The sequence below is a fragment of the Cuculus canorus genome, chromosome 4 (assembly GCF_017976375.1).
Source record: "Cuculus canorus isolate bCucCan1 chromosome 4, bCucCan1.pri, whole genome shotgun sequence".
Taxonomy (NCBI): domain Eukaryota; kingdom Metazoa; phylum Chordata; class Aves; order Cuculiformes; family Cuculidae; genus Cuculus; species Cuculus canorus.
In genome coordinates, this window is record NC_071404.1 from 24,819,698 (window position 1) to 24,845,538 (window position 25,841).

The window sequence follows — 25,841 nt, forward strand, 5'->3', positions numbered from 1 at the left end:
TTGATACTGCAGCATGCATTAAGAAAACGAAATATAAGAACATATGCTTATTATGTTGAGAACTCAGTTAAAGCCAATATTATTTACACTTTTCCTAAAAAAGAAAAGATTTTTCAGTTTTTATTTAGTGTTTACTTTCTTTTGTAGTGTTTTGAGTCTTCTTAGAATTACCTTGCATGCTTGATAAAATGATGTTTTGTGGTAGCAAGCTGAAGCCAAAAGAAAAGGTGCAGAAGATTGACATGGTTAAAAATCAGATGTAAGAGCAAACATGTCTTAGGTGCCTGTCTCACCTTCTGTATGTTTATTGTAAGAACTGGTAATCATCCCATTTTATGGCCGTAGATGGCAGTATGTTTGTACAGCTAAGGGAGTGTTTCCTTTGTCAAACACAATTTAGGGCTTATTCTTTAAATTATGAGGATGCTATGTTTGATTTGATCACGTATTTGAATCATGCCAAATTTCAGCTATAGGTTGTATTTTTGCAATTTCTCAAACTTGCCTTTTCCTTTTTGGTTCTGTCCTTGTAAAACTGTAATTAGCAAGCCCTGGTCTTGGTGTATGGTACAAGATTTTTATAAAGTTACCGAAAAAAAATTGTTCTGGGCTCCTTATTCAGAAGCAGCCTGTGAACCTGCTTGGAACTGTCATTTCAATGGGAGACCTCATTGCTCTCTACAACTACCTGACAGGAGGTTGTAGAGCGGATGGGGCTGACCTCTTCTCTGAAGTGACAGGGGGCAGGACAAAAGGGAATGGCCTCAAGCTCCACCAGGGGAGGTTCAGACTGGACATCAGAAAATAATTTTTCACAGAAAAAGTTACTGGGCACTGTAACAGGCTGCCCAGGGAGGTGATGGAGTCACCAGCATGATTTAGTGGTTGATAGGGATGGTTGGACTCGATGATCCAGGAGGTCTTCCAACCTAGTGATTCTGTGATTTGGGAAAGCTTGTTGGGTAATGACACCTCCTTTATGTACATGTGTTTGTACGTGCATGTGTATGTAGATGTGTGTGTGTGTGTATATATATATATATCTGCAGTCTTTGAAAATGTGCCCCTTCATTCACCTGTTCATGAAATCTAAGTAGTTCACAACAGCTTCTCTCTTTTAAAGATTACTCTGAATTGGGAGAACTTCCACCGAGATCCCCTTTGGAACCAGTGTGTGAAGATGGCCCCTTTGGGCTAGTGAAAGAAGAAAGGAAACGGACACCCCGTGAGCTTCGTGAGTTGTGGAAAAAAGCCATTATTCAGCAGATACTGCTTCTCAGAATGGAGAAGGAAAACCAGAAGTTACAAGGTTGGTGAAGTTCTTGGTTTAACCCTACTGCAATACAAATTCACATTTTGGTTTGTTCTGTGGCCTTGGCATTGGGTTGTGGACCAAGCCTTATGAAACAATTTAGGAACATAAAGATAAATCTCTCTTCACCAACATCTCTCTTAGCTCTCATTAATTTAGGTTACCATTTACACTTTTTTTTTATAGCTTCATCTTTTTGTTTGTTTACTTGATCTTAATTGGTACTGTCAGTTTTACCATGGCTGAGGCTTTTTAATCTGGTGTCTAGAAGCTCTGACAAGAAATTCAGCACTGTCATTCTCATAAACTGAATTATTTGCTACATTCTCATCCATAGGTTATTGTCTAAGAATTGTCATTGTAATGTTCTGGTTAAGCCAGTCCTGAAGTTGAATCAAAGCTCTTATGGAGCTGGTTGTGGACTTCTATGGTTACCTGCCTCTGTACACACACTGTGCAAGCAAGGTTTTTATGGACTAGTAATGACGTAGATCAGTCAGAAGGGTGAGGCGAAGGAGCTTGAGGAACTGGAATTTGCAATTGTTTTTAACCAAAAGTTTTCTGTGGCTAAATGCATAGCTGCAACAGATCTGTTGGGGTAGCAATTTTTACACTTAAAATGTTGCTGATAAGAATGCACATTTTATTGTAGCAGTGCATACAGAATTGCAAGTGATGGCCCTTGATAGTTGCTCCTTTGAAGATAGGAAAGATGAGGACAGAAATGTTTATCTGGCTGATTTTAGATGTTAAGGAAGGGAGTAGGCACCTGGATCCTCAAGGGAGGAAGTGTTTGGCATGAAAATGGCAGTTCTTTGCCTTTGAGTAAACTTGAGGAAGGATTGTCTTCTAGGAAGAACAACTGTGTAGACAAAGGGCCCAGCCATGTGAAAATTTTACTATACCAGACATGAAATTCTTCTCTGACCTTGGGCTGAGACTCTTGGCAGGAAAGAGAAAAGAACTTTCTTGGACATTGGATATGGCCTCTCAAAACTCTTAGCCCACCTATAGGCTATTTGCTTTTAGGAGTGTAGCTCTCATATTTTAACCCTGGAATCTGAAGAACACATGATATCTCGAATTTCCTAAGAACGCCACAGGTGGCAGGCGTGTTCTCAGCAAATGTACTTGCTAATCCAGTAAAATAAAATACAGCAATGGATACTGAATATATAATGCTCTTGTTTAAGGGGCCAAGACTATAGGGAGAAAGAGGTACCATGAGCAGTGATTTATACATCTCTTCAACTTAGAGCAGCGCTGTCATAAATAAGCTTCTGTTGAGTTGTTCTGTAACCTGGAATTTTTATGGGACCTAGCATTTTGAATAATTTTTCTGTTTTGTATATTTATACTCCTGTTATTTTTAAAAAATCTCTTGTATTCAAGTTATCTGAATAACTGCCTGCAGTTTTTGGCTACTGCAGGACGTAATATCAATAAAAATTTTAATGAGTTTAATCACATGCTTTAATTTGGTCTGCTCAGAAGAAATAATTGCAGAACTGTCAAATATTCACTAGGATGAGAATGTCTGAAGCTAGTTAGTAAGTGAGTGAAATGGGTGTTGGCATGAATGAAGACCCAGGTTGTGCAGTATGCACCATGGAGTAAGAAAGTTGTTCTAGGTAGATGCTGCATGAAGATCTCGGATGATGAAACAGTACTTGGAAAAGCATGTGACTATGCTGCAATGAGCTCAGCCGTGTAATGGAGTGCCACGTGTTCTAGTGCCTTTGTCTCTGGGAATAAAAAATAAATACTTTACATGTGATAATAATTCTCAGAGCACTACTGTTAAATACTGAACAAAATATTAAAATTAAATGTACTATATGTTGGATCTTTACTGAAAATGCTTAAATGTCATATTGGGAATTGGGTATTGTCAGTATTTAAAATAAGCTTCTTAATAAAGGCATATTCTCTCCTCAGTCCTTGCATGTCACTCCTGATGTCCCATTTTTGTATGTGGCATAAAAAGACTGAATAAAGCAGAAAAGTCTGTAGAGAATGAAAAGTCGCTAAGCATCAGGAGACACTTGTTTGTGAAAGGCAAATCATGGAAAGATTTCTCCGAGTTTGTTTTCATATAACATGACACTTACATGCCATTTAGAAGTTATATTCATACAACTTTCCCTGTGTTTTAATTTTTTTTGATATTTTGATGTATAAATATGTTGTGTTTCACCTGAAGAAAGTGTGAAGAAATTAACAGTTTAGATACATAAAATCACTTTCAGTGTGGACACACAGCTACAATAAAACCATCAGTGCTTGTAATTACATGGTTCTATGGTGAAACACTGAATATAATCTACAGGGGAAAATCAAAAGCAACAAGAAACCAGGAATAAAAAACCTTAAAGTGTAAAACTAAGCTACACCTGTCTGTATCGGGATGGGTGAAAGCATGTGTCAGTACATTCAGTATATTTGCAGCTAAAGTCACATTTAAAAATGAAATATACTACTTTGGAGTGAAAAGTCGAAATCTGTATTAGAAAATGTCAAAATGAAATACTATGAGGTGTAGAGTTTTCAGATGCTTAGGTAACATCATAACTCCCATGAATAACCTCACTGAAAGAAATCATTCACATATAAAAGCAGCTACAGGATAAGGAGGTAAAGTGGCCACTTCCCAAATATAAACAGTTCTTTTCTTTTTCCATTTTTAAAACCTAGGCTTTTGTTTTAGCCAGTGGGAGTACAAGACAAGCTAACCCTTTGTCACTCAGAATTTGATAATGTAAAAAAACTTAATTGCAGAGACAGATTTTAGAACAAGATGAGTTTAGTATGTTGGCTATTGTAATGTCATTATGGGCCATGTAAATTTCAAGTGGATTTTTAACTGTTTAGTGAAAATATGTAAACAAATTGAACAGAGAAACAGTGGAGAGTTAAACTAACAAAAGATGACATTCTTTTAATATAGATTGTCTCAAGACTGAAACACATAGAAGTGTGATTTTGTGAGTTTCTACTGTAAAGTCATCAAAAGTAGCAGTAGCTTATGATGTATGGCAGGATGTCCTCAGAGTGAGAGCATCTTGTTCCTGTTCTCTTCTTACTTTTGCAAACAGAGAGTTCTGACCATATCCCAGGGCTCTTGTCCTGGAATTAAGTGCATCTAGTCCTCAGCCACAGTTATTATAGCCCAGTTAGTGTGAAATATCCATTTTGTTAAATTCTCCATAGACCTACTAGAGTCTACATAATTTCTTAGTGCTCTTTTTGTAGCTTCGTTTCCTTATAGCATTTTCTTTTAGGAGTAGACATCGAATATGTTTCTGTCTCATCTGCTCCACATTTTTTTTTTTCTCTCCATCTGAGCTGAAAGACCTCTTCTTTTTTTTCAGGCTCATGACCTGCACGGATTCATCTGCTGTCCCAAAAAGTGCTTTATTGTTTAGATTAGATGAATGCCATTAGTAAATCTTTTTACCTAGGTACATTCTAGTACTGAAAAGCTCCATAGAAATAAAACCTAAAAGTGTTGTCAGGAGTCCCTTTGAAATTCTCATTCCATTTTTGAACTTTGGAAATGAATTGGCTACAGAATTAATTTTCATTTTGGCCATCATTCTGTGATGTTTTCCCAGCTACTGATTTGGGTTTTTTTAACTCTTATAGGTAACGTGTAAAGATACAGTGCAATATTCTTACAAAATACAGTCTGAGAAAATCACCAATGTTATAATATATGTCTGCTCCAGGAGAGATGATCTAAAATGGTTTATTTACAGCAGAGTTTAGAAAGCCCTGTGTATAAATAGTGTTTATAGTCCTATGTGTGTTCAGGGTTCTGAGTTTTTCTATGCTGAAACTTTGCTTTTTATGTAGTCTTTAAAAATGGACATATGAATGATCACTTTTAAAGTAATCTTTTTACTTTATCGTTACTATTACAAATCACTATGCATGATAAATAGCTGACTGTGTTAATTTTCTGTTTTTATTTGGTGTAAGTCTGCACTAGTTTATTTTAAGAGTTGGGAAACTGAAAAATCCTCCTAGGAAAATCTTGCGCTTATTTCACTACTCATAATCTTTTGTGCTTCTTCAGATTGAAAAGTTGAAGCTATAAGGAACTTGATTTGCTAGGCTAAACATGGTTAATATTGCATATAATATCTTAAAAAGCAAACAAACAAAAAGCAAAACCAAAACATCCCACAATCACAGAAAGTTAGACATGTGTTGTTTCAGAATTAATAGGGTTTTATTTTAGGTGAGTTATATGATAAGATTCTAAGTTAAATTAATCCATTTGATAAACAGTAAACAGTGTTAACTGGTACATTCATGATATCACTTCCTAGCTTCAGAAAACAATTTGCAGAACAGACGTCTGAAACTTGACTACGAGGAAATCACACCATGCTTAAAAGATGTAACTTTGATTTGGGAAAAAATGCTGAATACACCTGGAAGGTCAAAGATTAAATTTGATATGGAAAAAATACACTCCGCTGTTGGGCAAGGTGAGCACAGTTTGTTTTTCTGAGTTTTGGAAATGCATGTAAATTGTATTAGAAATGGAATAGGTGACCTCTTAACCTCTCCTTGTAACTACCTTCCCACTAGAGCTATTCTTCATGTTGATGACTAAACAAGTAACAATGTTCTATATCTTCATGGTTATATGCACCTTACATTCCTTTTCAGCAGTAGCTGCAATTATATTACTGGAGTTAGTCTTTACTTCTTATAGTTCTACATGAAGCTTTCCAACAGGTTAAGGAAGTGTCAGGAATTTACTGCTAGCAGAAGTTTAATAATATGACACCTGCCTATGTGCAATTATTCAAGCAAGTTAAATGAAATTGTCTATTTCAGATGATGAGATAAGTCTAGATTGCTAAGAATATCAAATGCCCCAAGCACAAATACCTGCAAAGTAAGGAAAGCTTATTATCACAGGTCTCCTTCTGTTCATGTGGTAAAGGGCTCTGTCCAGTCAGTATGGAGAATGAGAAAAATTTGGTTTGTGTTGCTAGTCCAGTGATGCTGCCCTGTACTGGAGTTCAAAATAAAACTTAAAAAACTTGGAGTGATGCAAAATAAGTAAATAAATTTTAAAAGCCCTGCTTTGTAGGTTGCTAATAAGAAGCACATGCAAGTAGCCAGTAGATGGGGAAATTATCCCTAGTTCTTGATGCTCTGCTCTGTAAAGCCCAGTTATGTTAGAGTTCTTAGCATGAAGTGATGTCAAATTTGATACATATGAAAACATGCATTTAAAGTGAGTTTAGAAAGTTCTGGTTTAGACCAAAACCATTAAAAATAACTTGAACAAGCAAGGCAAACAGGTAAGGAATGCATATTTCAATAAACATGGGGCTTAAATTAGGGTAACAAATCATAGAATGGTATGGGTTGGTTGAGGAAGTATAAGCACGGTAGTTTAATCTGCTTCTGTGGTTTACTGGAGGTAGCAGATACAGATCTAGCAGATAGGGATCTGCAGTTCCTCAATCCTGTTAGCTCAACTATAGCTGAACTCTCAGTATGAATACAAATTACTGCTTTAATTACCTTCTTCTCTCAGGAGTACCACGTCACCACCGTGGGGAGGTCTGGAAGTTTCTAGCAGAGCAATACCATCTTAAACATCAGTTTCCAAGTAAACAACAACCAAAGGACATACCTTACAAAGAACTCCTAAAACAATTAACTTCCCAACAACATGCAATACTTATTGACCTAGGTAAGTGCAGTAGTGGTCTGAAATTAAAATAAGGGGTTTATGATGTCTGGAAGAGAATTAAATAAAAGAATGTAGCACAAAAAAAAGCCTCTCATGGTTTAGTAATAGGTTGCTCGTAGGAACTGCTTTTGATCTAGTATAAGTGAGAACTATTACTTGACACCATTAGGAAAATGAAAAATATTTCAAACACAAAGGTCCTTTGCAACATGTGGTAATAAGAGGTTGCTAAATGTAGCTGTAATGCATCTGTGTTTCAGGTATTGCCAGTGAATTCCACAAGCCCATGGAATATGGATTATCAAGAAAGGCAGTCAGTATTTAAGTGCAGACTGTTTAATATCATGTGCTATTCATTCCTGATGACCAGTGTTTGCTGGCTCTGTTAAACACTTTTATCTGAAATAGTGCGCAAGTTTTGAGTTTTTCCTTTTTTCCTTTTTTAATGGGTGGTTGCTAGCAGTTGGTATTTTTACTTTGATTAAAACAATTCTGAAAGAAGTACTTTTTAATGATTGAAAAAAGGCTCTTTTAAGGCAGGTTATTCATACTACTTAACTTTGAGCAGTAGCTGGCTCCTGATTTAGGGACAGTGGACTGATCTGTGGAAGCACATATCCTATGATCCATTGATTTTAGTAGAGAGAGGGTGGGAACCAAGGCTCTTAAAGCTAAAGTGCCTGGTACGCTTCAGGCTGGCTCTTGGTCATCTTGAGTAGTTTTCCATTTTCCCTCACGTTTGTTGTTCAGAGCTAGAAAAGGGGTTTTTTAGTATCAGAAGGAAACATAAAGGAAGTCTAAATTGAATGAAATTATTGTTTTAGGGTAGGAGCAGAAGAGATAGATAATTGTGAAAGAGCAGTCTTCATATACCTCAAAAAAATTATGCTGTTCTTAACCCTTCCTTTTACGTTTCCTTTTTCTCTTCCTTTATTGCTTTTAGTTCCTTTGTGTTAGATTGTCTTTCATTGATTGAATCTTGCCACTGCTAGACTGAGATGATAACAAAAACAAGGAACAGTTAGTAGGACTGAAAGTCAATATGCTCTGTAAGATATGGATCAGTTACTGTCTTCAGTTGCTGTTGCTCGCAGATGGTTTTGTTAAGGTCTGTATTGGTACCAGCAACCTCTCCCTCTCAGAAGCTCCCAGAGTTAACCATTTGTTTTGTAGACCACACGGAGGTACTTTCTGGGATCCTTTCTATCTTCCCTCGTGAAGGCTATCCCCTTTTTTATCCAGTCCTGCCCCTCTGCTGAGTCCAGCTACTCAGCTGGGTTGTGTATTCTGTGAAATCTGTTGTGGTCATTAGAGCATTTCTAACATGACAGTCATTATTCATATATATGCCTTTGTTGAGTCAGATGTTTGCATGTCTAATCTTTACCCTGGCAAAAATATTCATGTTTGAATCTAAGCCATCTCTTGCAAGTTTCTAACACCTCACTGGTATATGGCTGAATTGTGAGTTTTTACGGATAATATACAGATTATCCTTATGAAGATACAGTTGTGGTTATTTTTTAGGATTCTGTTTTCTGCTCCCTTGAATATTTTAATTCAGTTTATTGTCTAAGAAACCAGTAACTGGTGTTTTTTCCAAGTGGATCCCAGCTCTTGTGGGATAACCCCACAATGAATTTGGTGTTCATTATGCTCTTTCCTAATAAAGGGGAAAAATTAATAATGTCTACCAGAGTGTGATAGAATTTACAATATGGTTTGTGTGGCAGGGTTACTGGTTTGGGTCTGAGGAGTTGTATTGGGCAATTAAAGAGGTCCATCATCACTAAATTTGATTAAATGAATTTGACATGAAAAGCTCCATCAGAGCAAGTTATGTACTGCAAGTAACTGAATGTCATGTAATAGACTGATAAAAATTTATGGGAAAATCTGTATTTGGGTTGAGCTGAATGATTAATACCTATTTTATTATTTTAACTTAGGTTTTTTTTAATCTAACAAAATAGTACAGAGTTGTCCCATCATACTACTTCTCTTTATAGCTACTCAAACAGTATATGAGTGTTTTTCATTGCAAGTGAAAGGCTGTACCTGCTGTCCTCCACATGGGAGAATTGCTTAATGAGGGACAACCTATACCCAAAGCTATCCAGAGGCACTTGTTACTTAATAACCCAATGTGCCAACTGTCTTCAGCAAGTACTGAACTGTGAGAAGATTTGTTGGGTTTAGATGGTGACCTAAGCTTTATATGGTAAACAAGAATGTTTTCTCCTTTTTTTGCAGCCCTTGATAAAGTGAGTCAAAATACGAAGGCAAGTGCATAGAAAACAAGCATCTGGCAGAACAGGCATGAAAGTGATAGAAGTTGAGGTGGGGAGAGTGATGGTCAGTGCTACCCTCACTTCTCCCTGCTTGACAGGCATTCCAGGTTTCAATTTGGCACTTAGGAAAGTAACGCTCCAAGGTGCCTTAATGCCAGCTGGAAGTAGAGAGTTGCAATGTAGGTATATTGTTTCCCTTCAGACTTTGTCACACTAGTTCTAGGAATTCCCCAGGATCACACAGTGCCAGCAGCAGTCTATTCTTTTTGAGAGAGACATTTATGTGCAGCCAGAGATCTTTGGCTAGCAAGTATCTATCAGTCAAGTCAGCATACCTGGTGTTGATAACCCTGGCAATGAATATTGGGATTCTCTTGCACTGGAGTGCCTCAGTAAGGGGTGAATAGTTTTGTGCTGGGTCTGTAAATTGAACACTTTTATCAGAGGGGTGGGACAGCTCCTGGACTGTAGGAGTTGAGACCATCTGTCTGAGTTTGGTTGGCCCACACAGCAGATTGGGGCTCGCTGGCTCAGCAGGCTGTTCATATTTTCTGCCTAGATCTGCACACAAATAATTTCACGGCCTTGTGCTCTACTTGTAGAAACAAATAACTGCATGTGTTGGTAAATTGGTAACTTCATGGTGGTTTTAATGCAAAGTGTTGGGTTTTCTGGAGAAGTATTTGCTAGCCTATGAACTGAGGGAAGGATTGGGCCCTATTATCTCAGTAAGATCGAACTAGGACCCTGAAGACTTCCTGTTTTCCTAGTGATTCGCATTGAAATACAGTAGTGCTCCACAGTAACAGACAGCATAACTGAGTAGGCAGCTACAAGGAACTTGCATGTTCTGACTTGTGTTCTTTCAGGCTATGAGAAGTGTTTTCTCTTAAATCTTTAAAATGCTTCTGAAAGCATGCACTTGTCTCCCTTGAGAGAAAAAACAGCATGCGGTTATAATATTTAAAAAAGCTTTCCCAAATTAAGCTAACAGGTCTTGCTTGTACAGTATGAACCAAAACCATAATACTGGTGCTCACATTTAGTTGAATTGATGCATCTTCAGCTGTAAATAGTGCTTCCTGAGAATGAGGGCAGAAATGTATATCTAGATGTAGAGGTGAGGTACAGCAGCTACTTTTCTGGCCCAATTTACATGTCACAGAATTACATGAACAACAACAAAGCCTCAATTCCCTGAAGGTTTTTTTGTGTATTTCCTTTTGTGACCCTGTGTGCACAACCACTGCAATCAGTGAGGATTTCAGGTCTTGAACACCAGAGTCATGTCGGGTATATGATTTTTTTTGTCTCTATAAAGCAGAGTAAACTGACTTCCAGATGTTGTCATTGTGTAGGAAACCACTGTATTTATCATTGAGTATTTGCTGAACACAGTAGAAAATTGTTTTGTTTTATTACGTTTCGAAAATAGAATACTAGGTACTTATTTTCTCGTTGCAGCATTTTTGAGGTGTCACGGTTCATTTAGATTCTCTTTTCAGCAGGGCAAGGTGTTGTTAGCTTCTAAGTAAAAGCTAAAATTCTGAGTTAAGTCATCACCAGGGCACTCAGAAAAACATTCAGCTTGTGAGTTTAGCAGTTCTGCACCCCCTTGGTTTACTGTTTTTTTTAGAATTTCTTTACATTTTTATTCTTGTTCAGCTTGTAGCTTTTCTTCATGACTTTTATGAAAGGATCCATACTGTGTGAGTGAGGCAGTGAGTGAGTACAGAGCAAGGGTCTGCCTTTAGACTGTGCTGTAGTAACTTGTCGTTCAGGCAGAGGATTCTTTTGCAAAGGAACACAAGCTCTTCTCATTTGGAAACTAGAAATATTTCTTCTGTAATGTTCAGCTCTGTGACAGCCTGGCTCAGGATCTGAATGCCAGTGTCCCATGTGACAGTCTAGAGCAGCTACCAGGACTCTGCCCCGGGGTTTTGTCTTCTTGAAACAGGAGATCTTATACTACCTGGCAGCACAGCAGCATTCCGGAAGCTAAAGGGTGGGGTGATATTTGACAAGAGGGCCATGGAAAAACAAGCACCACCTAAACAAAAGAAGTATTCAGATTTCTTCTCCATTCAGGTGTTTCACAGGAGAAATCTGTTGGTTGAGGTTTTTTTTCCCTAGAAATGAAAATACTCCCTTAGAAAAGTGTTTGAAAAATATCTATAGAAGTGAAGTCTTTAATGTCTCTGTTCATAGAATCAGAGAGTAGTTCAGGCTCAAAGGGAGTTCTTGAGATCATCTAGTCCATCCTCCTCCTGCTCAAAACAAGGTCATCTAAAGCAGGTTGCCTGGGACCATGTTTGCTTAGATCTTGAATGTGTCCATAGATGGAGACTCTGCAGCCTCTCTGGGCAACCTGTGCCAGTCTATGTCTGGCCACCCTGTAAATAATGATTTTTTTCCTTATGTTAAAAGGAATTTCCCGTGTTTCAATTTGTGCCTATTGCCTTTTGTGCTGTCGATGGGCACTGCTTACAAAAGCCTGGCTCCCTCCTCTTATTCCCTCCTACTGGGTATTTTTGCACACATCTGATAAGACCCCCTGAGCCTTTTCTTCTCCTGGCTGAACAGTCCCAGGTCTCTCACCCTTTCTTTGGAGGAGAGATGCTCCAGTTCCTTTCATCATCTTAATTGCACTTCGCTGAACTCTCTGCAGTATGTCCATATCTTTCTTGTACTGGAGAGCTCAGAACTGGACACAGTATTCCAGGTGTGGCCTCACCAGTGCTGAGTGGAGGGGAAGGATTACTCTCTTGACCTGCTGGCAATGCTCCTCCTAATGCAGCCCAGGATACCATTTGCCTTTTCTGCAAGGGCACATTGATGGCTCATGTTCAGCTTGGTGACCCCCAGGTCCTTTTCTGCACAGCTGCTTCCCAGCTTGATGGCCCCCGGCACGTACTTAGGCACTCGAAGTCTGTGCCTGGATCCTAAAAGTTGTCTCAAAGCTAACAGTCTATAGCCAAGAAGAGAGGAGTGGGTGACTCGTCAAGCCACTGAATCAAGTCTCCCGCTCTTACAGGCAACCGGCCCCTATAAGCCCTGTAACAAACTGATTAAGGGACAGTCTTAAGAACTCAGGTGTTCCAAACAGCAGACTGTCCCCATCCCCCTGACAGTTTCTAAATTAATTTTGTGACTACTGTAACAAAACGGTAGTACAGTATGAGTCAATTGTTTAAAATTGTTACCTTTCTTATGGTCTTCCTCTGTGCTGAGTCAGAATCTGCCTTTCAGAAGAATCTACCTTTTTGGAAGACTCTTTACTTTGTTAAAATGGCAAGGGTTTGGTGATGGTGGTGGTTGTTGTTGTTGTTGCTTATTTTTTAGTTTAAGTCACTAACTTCATCTTATTTCACAGGGCGCACATTTCCGACACATCCATACTTCTCAGCACAGCTGGGAGCTGGGCAGCTATCACTCTACAATATTTTGAAGGCCTATTCGCTTCTGGACCAGGAAGTAGGATATTGCCAGGGCCTTAGTTTTGTGGCAGGGGTTTTACTGCTTCATATGGGTGAAGAAGATGCCTTTAAAATGCTAAAGTTTCTCATGTTTGAGGTGGGCCTGAGGAAACAATATCGTCCTGACATGACAATTTTACAGGTACGAGTTCAATTTTCTGATAAAAGGAATGTGTATATTAAATCACAATAATGCAGTATAGATGGCATTGTCAAAACCTGGACTTGATCTTAAATTTATTTCTCAAAAATGGTAAGAGTTATCTGAGAGAAGAATGCATCATCTTAAATGTACTAGCTTGAAATAAAAAGGTTACCGGTGAGACTATAAAATATATAATAAAAAGACTATAAAATACGGTGAGACTATAAAAACCATATATAGGAAGGGTTCTGTTATGTGTTGTGTGACGTTCAGATAAGCCTGCAAAGGAGCTTGCCGTATGCTCACAGGTGACCCATCCTTGGGTTTTTTGGTGGCTTCGGAGTATTTCTTTCCCTCACACAATTCTCTGTAAACATCAGTGGACAAATATCTTTCTCTGTTTCTAATAAGAGTAAAGCAGGGACTTTGCTATTGTGAGTGTTAAACGACATTTATCTTTAGTTTCTTTGATCTTATTCCATGCAGATCCAGATGTATCAACTATCTCGACTTCTTCATGACTACCATCGAGATCTCTATAACCATCTAGAGGAACACGAAATTGGCCCCAGCCTCTATGCTGCGCCCTGGTTTCTCACCATGTTTGCCTCCCAGTTTCCCCTTGGATTTGTAGCCAGAGTGTTTGGTAATTCTTCACAGAACTTTATTTCCTGTTCATTTGGTTTTTATTTTCATTATCTGGTATTGGATTGTCCATGTTGAGCAGGGGGTATTGACGCTTCTCCCCAGTTCCTCTCTTCTAATGAGGAGCTATGTTAATTTTTCTTAGTCGGTCTCACTTAAGAGATGTTAGGAAGTAGTTATTTATTAGGGTATTAGTATTGACGCTTTTCTGACTTAAAAAATCAGCTTCATCTGCTACAATAACCAAATAATGAATATAGATTCCAAGAAGAACTAACAAGAATCCTGTCCTGTTTAAGAACATGCCAAAACTAATTCTAGAAGATATCACGGTAAAAAGGATGGTGTATAGCCAAGTAAAACTGTGTCCTGTGATTAGCATCTTAACTCCAGGGAAAACAACTGTTGTTTTTTTTTTTTTTTCTGGAACGGTTTGAAGTAGGCTGGCGTACATCAACAAGTTTCTAGCTGACAGTAATAATCTGTAGTAATTAAGTGAAATGGTGTATGCAAGTTTGATGTACTGAGTTTATAATTAGTTCATCTTTCAGTTAGTCTTAATCACTCATAGTATTTTACGTGATATGAAGAGTCTGTGAATTGGACAATTACTGTGGTGAGAGTATTAGTGTCTTGTTTATCCAGTATATGTGGATTTCTGCTTTAATACACAAATGAGTGTTTTATCTGTCAGTGGAGGATTGTAGGGCTTTAGAATGCAAGATTCTTACATTAAAATAAACAGTATAGATACATGATTGTCACAGGACAGATTTTGGTCAAGAACAGAAAAGTATGTGTGACTGAAACTGCCGCCTCTGAAAATTCTCTGATGTCTTTTAAAAAGAGAGAAAGTCCAGTATGATCAACACTTGTGTTTTTTAACATTTCAAAGTATTTAGTAATTTTCTTAAAACAGTGTTTAGTGGAACTATGCAAGTTGAGGACAGTGGGTGTTCTTTTACATTATGAAGTAAAATCTCATCTTCACACCTGCTGAAGACTGAATTGCAACTATAAAACTGAGATGTGTTCAGTAATACCCCTATTTACTTACTAATGGAGGAGTCTTGGTAGACTTGGGGTTTTTATTCAAGATTGTAGATAAAACTTGATTTTTATTTTTTTTCTAAATCCTGTATGCTGCCAGTCATGCTGACGTTGATTTGGGTATCTTCACTGTACTATCATTGGCTGGCAGCCCGCTTAATGGCAAGCATGAGGAGTGGATAACAAACAGGTCTTTGTTAGGTACTTCCTGTCTTAAATGAGAGAGGGACTTCAGCTGTATATTTACTGCTCAGCTCATACAGACATTCATTAACAATGTATAGATAAGTTTAAATTAATCTACGTATCTCTGTGGAGCAGGTGCTGAATCATAAATGTGCAATTTTTTCACTTGTGTTTCCAAGCTGCTCTTCAATATTCCTTATCCTAATATAGAGGCTTGCTAATAAAGCATTTTCCCACAGTTTTCTGTTTCAATAGAGAATTGAGGCAGGTGCCTACTCTGTTACCACTTTTCAATCATTTGGCCTTCGAATTGAAACAGAGTTGAAAAATTTTATATGGCTTTTAGGACAAATGGCTGCAAAGTGCAAGATTTATGTTAGTTATTACTTGTGTATTTCTTTCACAGAGAGAAAAAGAAGTGAAATGAGTTACAGTTTCCACATGACAGGCAAAAGACCACAAGGGGGAATTTCATTCTGATACAAATTTGGAAAGAGAGGTTGCTTTTACCAAGAAAGGCAGCTAGCCAGTGTTTTCATATATTCTTTAACTACATGAGAGGTACCTGTGGTATTGCTAGTAGTTGTTTCTCTTACTCTGTGGTGGGTTCTCTCTCGCTCTCTCTTTTTGATGTTCTTTGTTTGGTTTTTTTTTGATGATTAAGACATACTATTTATTTGGTGTCATTGTGGAACTTTGTAAGTGATTGTGACTTCATTCACAGCTTTGAATAGAGAAGGGAAAGGACAAGATAGAAGCCCTTTAAAAATAAAAATCTGTCTAGGAAATACGTAATAAAACCACAGTATTTTCTCTTCTACCTCCATCAGTATTGTTCCATTTTTTTAGATGCTTTTCTCTGTAGCAAGTCCCTCAATAAATCTGAGAGCAGGTTCTGATTTATAATAGCAGGAAAGTCAAATGCAGGGCAATGCTGTTTATACTGTGAACATCTTTTGTGAAGATGAGTTTCTCATCTGGTGCTTTCATTGCAGTCTTATAATTCTTTCCTCTATAAAGACATTGGCGATTTGTATAAGAAAAGAAAGGAAGTTGCCTTGAAAGGTCACTATATACTATCATTTCAGCATGCTTGAATGTATGACTGTCATTGCAGGGCCACCTGCAATATTAATGCTTAAACTATATTACTACAATTTTGGGGTACTTAGTAATGTAGTTATTAGGATCTTAAAAGGTTGAGACATAGACTAAAAATAAGGGGGTGTACATGCATCTTGAGGCTGCTGGAAAGGGCACATTTAGCCCTACATGCTCAATGTTGTTTTAACTGAGATTCTGTAACTTTCTCCACCAGGTGAGAAAACAGAACTTCTTATGTTCGGTTGTGTCTTCAGGTGTAGTATTTGCCTGTTTTAGTAGGACTTTTTAGAGGGCATTGGGATTAGGGTTCTATTCAAATTCTGATTCCCCTGAACATCTCAAAAGAAAAAAGCCCACAAAACTATTACACACACAAAAAAGTGGTATCGCTGAAAAACTTGACTACCTGGTTTATTGAGTACTTAGCTTAAATTTGAATTGGGTTTTTTGGGATGAAATCTCAGTAAACAAATTCATAATTGTGTTAATTGGGTGTGCTATTCACAGTCATAAACTGTATCCTATAAAACTTCTAAAGCCATAGTAACAGTAACAAAAGCACGTGTCTAGCAGAGTATATCTAGCCTCCTGATTGCTTGTATGAGAAGTTATTTTCATTGGACATGTTACTGTCTTTGTGTTCTTGCCAAAAGATGTGCTTGCTTGACGTACTCTTATTTTTCCTTTGTTTTCACAGATATGCTCTTTCTTCAAGGATCAGAGGCTATATTTAAAGTAGCTTTAAGCCTTTTGGGAAGCCACAAGCCCTTGATTTTGCAGCATGAGAACCTAGAAACTATTGTTGATTTCATTAAAAGCACTCTTCCCAACCTGGGTTTGGTACAGATGGAAAAGACCATTAGTCAGGTATGAAATAACCTGAACATACGAGCAGTATGCAAAGGGAGTGTTCTCTTTAACAAGTGCTTGACAGAAAACCCATAATGGTATATTGTGTTACTTCAAGCTGAGAAGTCTGTTATTGTAGTTCTGAAGATGTTGAAAACTTTTGGAAGCATATGACTTGTGTAGTACCTCTGTATTCATACATCTGCATGCTGATTGTGGTCACTTAATGAAGCCTTTAATGAAAGCGCGCTGACTTCTTTTTGGAGTGTGCAACACTTTGTTACTGGTAGCTATATCACAACCCATTCATAGTTTATTCCACTTAAGGAAAAAAAAAAAAAAAAAGCAGGAAAGTGAGCTAAAAGCCTTATGAGTTTTTCTGTCTCCAAATAATATGGCTCTCCAAGTCTCATTTCGGAAGTAAAAATTGACTTCAAAGAGCCTTAAGAAATGTTGACCTTAAAGAATAGAAGCCTCCTCACGCTGACCTTGTCTATATTGGCTTTTGTGGTTGTGGTTCAGTATGTTACAACAATGCCTTTGTATTTCTGCCAGGAATACATGGAGCAGTGTGGTCTCTTGCAGTGAGCCGTGACTCTAGACAGCAAAAGCTGGGAATCCTTGATATACTTTTTTCAAATGGCAGACAAGAAAAATAATGCAATATTGCTAAGCTAGCAGAAGGCTCCAGACAATAGCTATGGGATTTGAAAAAATCACAAATTATTGCAGTTAAGGCTTGCCTGTTTAGGAACGCTAGCTATTACACTGGAAATCTCATTTGCAGCAGGCGAATAGAAGATCAGTTTTAGCTTGAAGGCCTTTTGTGGCCCAAACCACGGTGGGTCTACTGTACAGAATTGCAAATGCCTGCCACTCACCCAAGGCTGAAGGAGATCTGCAAATACTGTGACTTGATAACAAAAGCAGGCAGCAGTGCAGTACGCTGCAGAGCACTTGCAAGGGGCTCACTTCTGATCCCTGGCAGCAAAGCTTCCAGACGATGTCCACTTGAATTAGGATCATAAAAATTGCTTCTAGAGCTTACTATCAAAGGAAGGAGGGTAGAACTAGAAAGCTTGTGCAAGGGGAAAGAAAGCAAGCAATTTCTAGCGACAAAGGGGATCGTATATTATCTGCCAGGCTGAAAGCCTGGAGCACACAGATCTGCAGGGGCTTGCAGTGCTTAGGCAACCTGCAGAAAGCCATTTGAGCAGGACAAAGAGAAAGACTGTTTTGGCAGCTCTGACTGCTCTAAATTTAAAGTGGGCAGGTAAAAGTGAGTTGAAGGGAGAGCAGTCGCCCCGCTTTGATCAGGGCTGCCTTTGAAGAGATCAACTGTTTGACCAGCTCTGCTGCCAATCCTCAGCTCCTGGGCTAATCCCCATTCTCCTCATGCCTTTGCAGTGTGACCTTTGGTCTACGTGCCCTAACATGCCTTCATTTAGCTAGTTTTCGAGTCAGACTTTTGATTTGCCTCATGTTTCCCCCCTTTCAGATTTGCTACTCTGAGTAGAACAGCAGGGATTTCCCTCCCTTCTCAAAAGCACAGAGGCTAGAAGTGGCAAAGGTCATGATAGGAGCTGGCATACTGCCATGCTGAATTGCTCTGTTTGTTTTATTGACATTTCAACAGTGTGTGTTCCCCAGAGATGCTCAGATACACAGAAAAAGAAGGTTCCATATGTGTAACCAAACTCAGATTATGTTTCAGCCTTCTGTACTTAGATGCTTGGTATGCGTGATTCTGCTATTGTATAACTATGAAGGATTTTTTGGAAATGCTTCATAAGCTGATGTTTTCTTTAACTATAATGCACAGTGGAAGTTTTGTAGGCAAACTAGATAATTAAATTAGGAAATACTTCTTGTTATTTTCAACAGGTAGTTAAGATGGGATTTTATATTTGACTCATTTCGAAAAAGAATAAAGTATAAGAGGTTTTAAAATAAAGAATAACCTTCAAACTCAAATTCTTGGGCTATTTTCCAGATGCATTTTTAAATCAATTTTTGTTTCTACCATTTTCTGATTGGCACACCTGTCCTTTTAATTTACCACCTTCTTCACTGCTTTCAGAGGAGATAACTAACTCAGGGACATTAGAGTGATATTTCCTGAATAATTTGAAGGCACATGTTTGCCAAACGCAGGAGAAGGAAAAGACAATAGCAGTTTTTTCCTTTTTGGTCATTCTGTGTACCTCAATTTATTTATCTGCTTTCAAAATAAAATATTTTCTTAATATTAATGTGTAAGACTGAGCATTCATTTTGGTGATTCATACTTAATAATAATAGAATCTGCTTTGACATTGCATAATGTTTCCATGAAATGTATTAGATTAATTAGTATTATTTGTATTAGCTCATTCAGTGCTTTAAGATCTGTGGTTTTGATCTGCACAGCATCTAATAATATTTTTATATACAACAGGTGTTTGAAATGGATATTGCCAAGCAGTTACAAGCTTATGAAGTGGAATACCATGTGCTTCAGGATGAGCTTATAGATTCATCTTTAAATGACAATCAGAGACTGGATAAATTAGAAAAGGCAAACAGTAGCTTGCGCAAACAAAACTTTGACCTCCTGGAAGAACTGCAGGTACAATTTATATCTCAATATTTAATGGACATTCTAATTTATCCGTCTTTTCGGAAGAGACTGTCGTACACCAAGGCACAGGAGAGATTAGCATTTGGTCTAGTGACTTTAAAGCATAGTCAACTTCCAATTTTATTTCATTTAGCCTTTAAGTTTAAATACAGAAGAAATTCTGAGAAGGGGGTGGGTAGGTCGTATTCTTCCAGTTAGTGAAAAGATTATTCATCTACACTATCTCTTCTCTTGTAACTAAAAATGCTTTCTCAACTTCATTTTTGCGTTTTCAGTCACTGCTTTATTACAGCAGGGAGGCAGTAGTCTAGACTAGTCTGATGAGTGAGAAACTTAATGCCAGTGTCACAGTTTAGAGATGCAGCAGATACGGGATACGTTGTCCATAAAGACATTCTTTCTTAAAAGATTTGGGTCTTTTTTGAGTGCTATCCAGATTATTTAAACAATGTGTAAAAGAAATGATTTCTAGTATAGGCTTTATGCCTGTTCAGTCTGCAGCTTTTTCAGAGACAGCACACCTGGTGTCTGTAGGGATTATTCTATGCTTACCTGTTCAAGAATTCTGCTTCCTGGTTGCCTTGTAGCTGAACATTTGTTAGAAAACTTTTGAACATGCATTTAGTTTGATAGAGAAAGGGAAGGGACTTCAAGACTATGAAGCAGAAATTTCAAGCCTCTTGGTTATTGTTGAAGACATAGACTTTGTAAGATAGTAGGTGAGGGAAGGAGTTCAGGTTTCTCAGATGTTGGCCCTGTTGGCCCTGTATCATGCCTAAAGCTAGCCAACCATGCAGACTTAAATTGCCTCTCCTAACAAAAATTTGCTTAGGCTGTAAATTCTGATCCTTTGAGATCTGAACCTGTTTCAGGTGTTATGATGAGCTTTACAGAAGTCAGAAGAGGTACTTCTCTGTAAGATATTTTCATATATCTTCAGGCACACAGGCAAGGAGATTGTTAAATGTAGCATGGGAAAGAGGGATTTCTGGGATGAGATTCCAGATGGGATGTTAGAATGATAGAATGATAGAATGATTTGAGTTGGAAGCAACCTTAAAGATCATCCAGTGCCAACCCCTCTGCCATGAACAGGGACACCTTCCACCAGACCAGGCTGCCCAAGGCCCCATCCAACCTGGCCTTGAACACCTCCAGGGATGGGACATCCAAAACTTCCCTGGGAAACCTGTACCAGTGCCTCACCACCCTCATAGTGAAGAATTTCTTCCTAACGTCTAATCTAAATCTTCCCCCTTCCAATTTAAAGCCATTCCCCCTCGTCCTATCCCTACATGTACTTCTAAAAAGTCCCTCCCCGGCTTTCTTGTAGGCCCTCTTCAGGTACTGGAAGGCTGCTTGAGCCTTCTTGAGTCTCCCTTGAGCTTTCTCTTCTCCAGGCTGACCAGGTTCTGTGGATACCAGGGATCAGGGGACCTTCCAACCCCTCCTGCCCTAACGACTTTGCAGCCCTAGGCTGCCGATGAGGTTTTTTTACAAAATATCGTTTGTAAAAAAAACTCATCTCCCTCTGAGTGCTCACAAGTACACATGTAACATAGTGGGGAACTGAACTGTCTGTAGTGTTGGAACAATCCCTTTGTCTTGAAGGCGGGCTTCAGCAACCTTCATATCCTCCTAAACAAAATTTCCAGCATACAGCTGGATAAACAATGCCATGAGTGTACCAGTCGGCTGATGGATTGGGCTCAAAGAGTCAGTAAATTGGGTAGCTTCAGGCTGGTAACCAGTCACTAGCAGAGTTGCTCAGGGATCCGTTGTAGGGGCCAGTACTCTTCAATGTCCTGAATACAGGACTTGAAGGTTTAATAACCTAAGCTTGCAGATGATGTGAAACTGGGGGGAGATGTTTACACTCTTGAGGGTGAGCTGGGCGTTCGCCAGCCGCATGAAGTTTAAAAAGGGTAAGTGCCAGATTTTGCACCTGGGACGCAGCAGCTCTGGATAATACAGACTGGGAAGCGAGAAGCTGGAGAGCAGCCCTGTGGAAAGGGATCTAGGGGTTTTGGTTGACAGCAAGGTGAACATGAGCCAACAGTGTGCCCTGGCAGCCAAGAGGGCCAAACATGTCCTGGGGTGCGTCAAGCATGGCATTGCTAGCCAGCTGAGGGAGATGATTGTCTTGCTCTACTCCGCACTGGTGCAGCCCCACCTCAAGTGCTGTGTGCAGTTTTGGGCACCACAGTATAAAAAGGATATCCAGAGGATATCCACGCAAAGCTAGTGAAGAGTTGAGAGGGGAAGCCATATGTGGAGCAGCTGAAGTCACTTGGTCTGTTTAGCCTGGAGAAGAGAGTGAGGGGAGACCTTATTGCGGCTTACTGCTTCCTCGCGAGAGAAGGAGGCGGAGCAGGCACTCATCTCTTCTTTCTGATGACCAATGATAGGACCCATGGGAATGGCAGGAAGATGTGCTAGGGGAGGTTTTAGGTTGGATATTAGGAAAAGGCTCTTCACAGAGGGTGATGGAGCCCTGGAACAGGCTCCCCAGGGAAGCAGTCAGGGTGCCAAGCCTGACAATATTCAAGAAGCACTTGGACAGTGCCCTTAGACACATGGTGTGAATTTTGGGGTTGTTCTGTGCGGGGACAGGAGTTGGACTCTTATCTTTATGGGTCCCTTCCAACTCAGGACATTCTATGAGTCTATGATTTCTTGGTGGTGAAAGGTGACCCATTGCTAATGGACGGAACATGAAACAATGTTTTTGCCTTCAAAGACTGAACTTTTTACCCCACGATAATTACATGAAGGACAATGACCTTATCAGAAAGGCAACACATTCCTGAAAGCCAAGACCATCCAGTGCTCTTATCTGTAAATGTTATCCAGTGCTGAAACTTTCAAACAGTTCTCTTCTTTTGTCATACTACCTCAGCTACAGATCTCATGTGATGAGTTCGAATGTAATATTTTGGTTTGCCACGAAGTAGGATGCCCATATGTGCAGCCTTTTGAAGGAGAATTTTTGGAATTTTTGAAGATGTGTTGGCTATTTGTACTATGTATGCTATATTGCACTATGTCACTTCCTCCGCTTTTGCCTCTAAATCTGGCGTTTGTTGGACTTGATGACTAGGTGAAATGAAGATGCAGCTAACAGGCTGGGTTGTCTTTGCTTTGCAGAGTACATGGAATTTAGCAAATATGGCTAGCCAAAAATGTCTCCTGTCTGACCCATACAGAGGTTTGTCTTAACCTGCAGTTCTTTGGCATATAATTTGCAGACTTAGTAACTTTCTAATTTCATTGCATTGCTTTATACTCTGAGTTTAATTATGAACAAATCAAAGCAATCAAGTTGAGAGAGGGAAGTTTCTTGTTAAAAGCAAAACCATAGTTGTAGGCTGAAGTACACAAATATACTAATTCATACTTGAATTTACCTTTGCAGTTTTTCATCATTTGGAAAGATTTTACATGTATAGATGTGTCTCAAAATAGTTTAAAGTTGGTTTCAGTTATTAATGAAATTACCTTTTTTTTTTCTTCCCTTCCTCCTTTCTTCTTACTTTGAAAGGTGGCTAATGGAAAGATCCAAAATCTTGAAGCCACAGTAGAGCTTTTATTAACCAATGAAAGCAAATTGAAGCAGTCCATTCGCACTCTTGAGCAGGAGCGAGCAGCTTTGCTGAAAGCAGTGGAAGAGTTGCAGAAAAAGACTGACGATACAGATGAGAAGCCTCTGCTTACTAGACAAGAACACGTGGATGCTGACTGACTTTCAAAGTGGTATTGGTGCAGAGAAGTCAAGCAAGAAACAAAGGGAAGAACTGGGTGTTTTTGTCATAATCCGTGGGGATTTGACATTGTCACCTTAATCGTACATGCCTTACTGTAGCAATGCAAGATATGGGCACGATGGCTTCCCATATCAGAGAAGCTGGTTCCTCGGGGAGAAGGCTCTTTCTTCTTACTATGTAGAAGGACTGTGATCAGTAAGATGCTGCATAATAATAAGCAGGAGAAAATAACTAGTGCGTGCAGTCATACACAATACACTGTAAAGATGTCATGGGTTCTTCTGTAAGTGCTTCTAAACCTAAGTGCTTTGTGTTTGTCACATTTTGTTTGTATGTAGATCACCACCGTGTTGAACAGTTCATCTTTTAGAAGGTTCTTTGAAAAAATATGGCAGTGTAAAACCTTTGAAGGGATGACTGCCCCATTGCAGCTATGCAGCAGTAACATTTACAGAGAGTTTTGTTATTGAACTTGAGGTATTTTTGACAGTATAATTCCCCTACAGCTTGACGGGTTCCATTAACTATGTTGTTTACGCTTCAGAAAACTGCTTCCTGATGCTTGAAGGTGTCTGTCTGTTGGACTCCTGAGAGCTGGACTTCGTGGATTTGTAACTATCCATAATTGGAGAAGTCACCGTCTGTTTTTATAAGTACGCTGTTTTAAAATATTTTTTTGTTTAACAACTGTTAATTTAGTGTGTTGTTAGTTGGCATTATCTGACAAACATACCATGTGTAGTAACTGCTTTATGCTTAACAAAATACACTGACATTGGCTGGGTGAAGCCTGTGACTCTTGCAACATCCTCCAAGGATTTGTATTCAGGCTCTTCAAGTTTCATCTTTTTATTTCTGATCTGCTGTGTGATACAAGACATCCTTTTGCTGGGAAACTGATGCCTATTGTAATTTTTTTTCTGTTTATTTGGTACTCAGTGCCCATCAATCCTCTGGGAAATGTTATTCTTTAAGATTTCTTCTAAAGTGGCAGAGGTATTTCAAGAGCTTAATGTTGTGCCAGATACACTTGAACTGCTTTATGAAGGATACGTCAGTTTGAATTGGAACACCATTCATTTTACAATGTGTGTTTGGAGTAAGATTACACATGTAAAACCAAAAAAATCATACTTTCCCTGATAGAACAAAAGTAGTTTTTACAGGCCAATTAAAGAACGACTGCCACAAAGTGCAATAATGTCTACAGTTACCCATTTTTTTTTTGTTTACTTCAGAATTAGAAATAATGTCAGTTTTGTTCAGTCCCCAAACGCAGAGTTAATAGGTGTCAGTGTTCTGTTATGGTGGAAGTTCACCCAGGAGATGTTCTTTCCCTCCCACCTCCCCCTTAAATTGGTGGTTTTATTTTTAAAACTTCAAAGAACACAGTTGCTTCTCTGACTGGCAGTGTAGAAAAGGGCTTGTTTTACTTTTTCCTTTTCTCATGCAATTCCCTCTGACAAGTTGTGGTTGTAGTTTAATAGAAGAGCTGTAACATTCATCTACTGTGCAGAACAAATACCTCTATGTAGGTAAAAAAGAAAGAGAGAATTTACTCTTCAATTTTTAGAAGCTTTGTTTGACTCTGTTGTGTCTTAAATATGTCTGGTTCTTGCAAATCTACTCTGTATTCACTTAGTATTGAAAATACAGTTATATCAATTACTATTAATCAGTTTACCTCTTAGGCTTGTTTGCTTTTTTTTTTTAATTTGGAAATCCATATTGAAGCTCATACTTTGTGTTTAAAATCTTGTCATAAAGGACCTCATACTGCTAGAGCACTCAGTAATGTTGCATTTTTACAGCATAGTGCCATAATTCATGCACTGGCTTCTTAACAAGAGCAATAAAATTAATAATATTCTATGCCTACATCTATGTTTGTACATTTTTTGACATTTAAAAACAAAAGCATAGTTGGTGGGGTGACAGTTCAGAACCATGCCAGGATGAGACTTTCACTGAAAAGTGCAGTGGTTATTAATAGAAACGCTTGGTCCTCAAGCTCTTTTAAGTGCACCTAAGTGGTCTTAGGTTCTGCATCTGTGCATGTTTACTAAGGTCAAGTACATTCCTCGTGACTAGAGATGCATTCCTTTTTTGTGATGCTTTGCTTCTGTGTCAGTGGAGGACTAATTCTAGTCTAAAACCCTTTATTGAGAATTTGTGTCGTTCCACAAGTGCACTTAGATGAGAACCGAAGTCACTTTTCTCAGAATGCAGAAAGATGGTGAATAGATAACAAGCAACATTTTGCTTTTGTGACTGTATAGATGTAACTGTTCCATTGTACCAATGGGTGGAATTTTTTATTGGTACAATTGAATTTTCTATTTGTACATATGCAAATTAATATGATTTTATTAAATATGTAACTGCCTGGCAAAGTGAGGGGTCATGCCATCCACTGGTCCAGGGGTCTGAACCTGAAAGAAACAGTTGATATAAATCTTTCTGCTGCTTACACTTGTATTGGGTCTGAGCTAATTTTCCCCATAGCAGCCCTCGTAGTGCTGTGCTTTGCGTTTATAGCTGGAGAGGTGTTGATAACACACCAGTACTTTGGCTACTGCTGAGCAGTGCTCGAACAGCATCAAGGCTGTCTCTCCAACATTCCCTCCTCACCTGTAGAGTGGGAGCGGGCAAGATCTTGGGAGGGATGACAGGCAGG

The 25,841-nt window shown here is 38.8% G+C and overlaps 1 protein-coding gene across 7 annotated transcripts in view; it reads left to right on the forward strand.

Moving 5' to 3' along the window:
* The window catches only part of TBC1D1 (TBC1 domain family member 1), a 104,018-nt gene extending 78,903 nt beyond the window's left edge, over positions 1–25,115 (forward strand). For 2 of the 7 annotated variants that reach the window (XM_054065447.1, XM_054065446.1), the window contains exons 15-22: positions 1,124–1,309; positions 5,647–5,808; positions 6,876–7,034; positions 12,699–12,943; positions 13,433–13,592; positions 16,629–16,798; positions 19,218–19,388; positions 22,942–25,114. In XM_054065447.1, coding sequence (XP_053921422.1) covers positions 1,124–1,309; positions 5,647–5,808; positions 6,876–7,034; positions 12,699–12,943; positions 13,433–13,592; positions 16,629–16,798; positions 19,218–19,388; positions 22,942–23,142 — 1,454 coding nt within the window. In that variant the 3' untranslated portion in view covers positions 23,143–25,114. Of the gene's footprint in view, positions 1–1,123; positions 1,310–5,646; positions 5,809–6,875; positions 7,035–12,698; positions 12,944–13,432; positions 13,593–16,628; positions 16,799–19,217; positions 19,389–22,941 lie in introns of all 7 variants that reach the window. The other 5 variants (XM_009566583.2, XM_054065451.1, XM_054065449.1 and 2 more) reach the window with 4 other exon arrangements.
* The last annotated feature ends 726 nt before the right edge of the window (positions 25,116–25,841 follow it).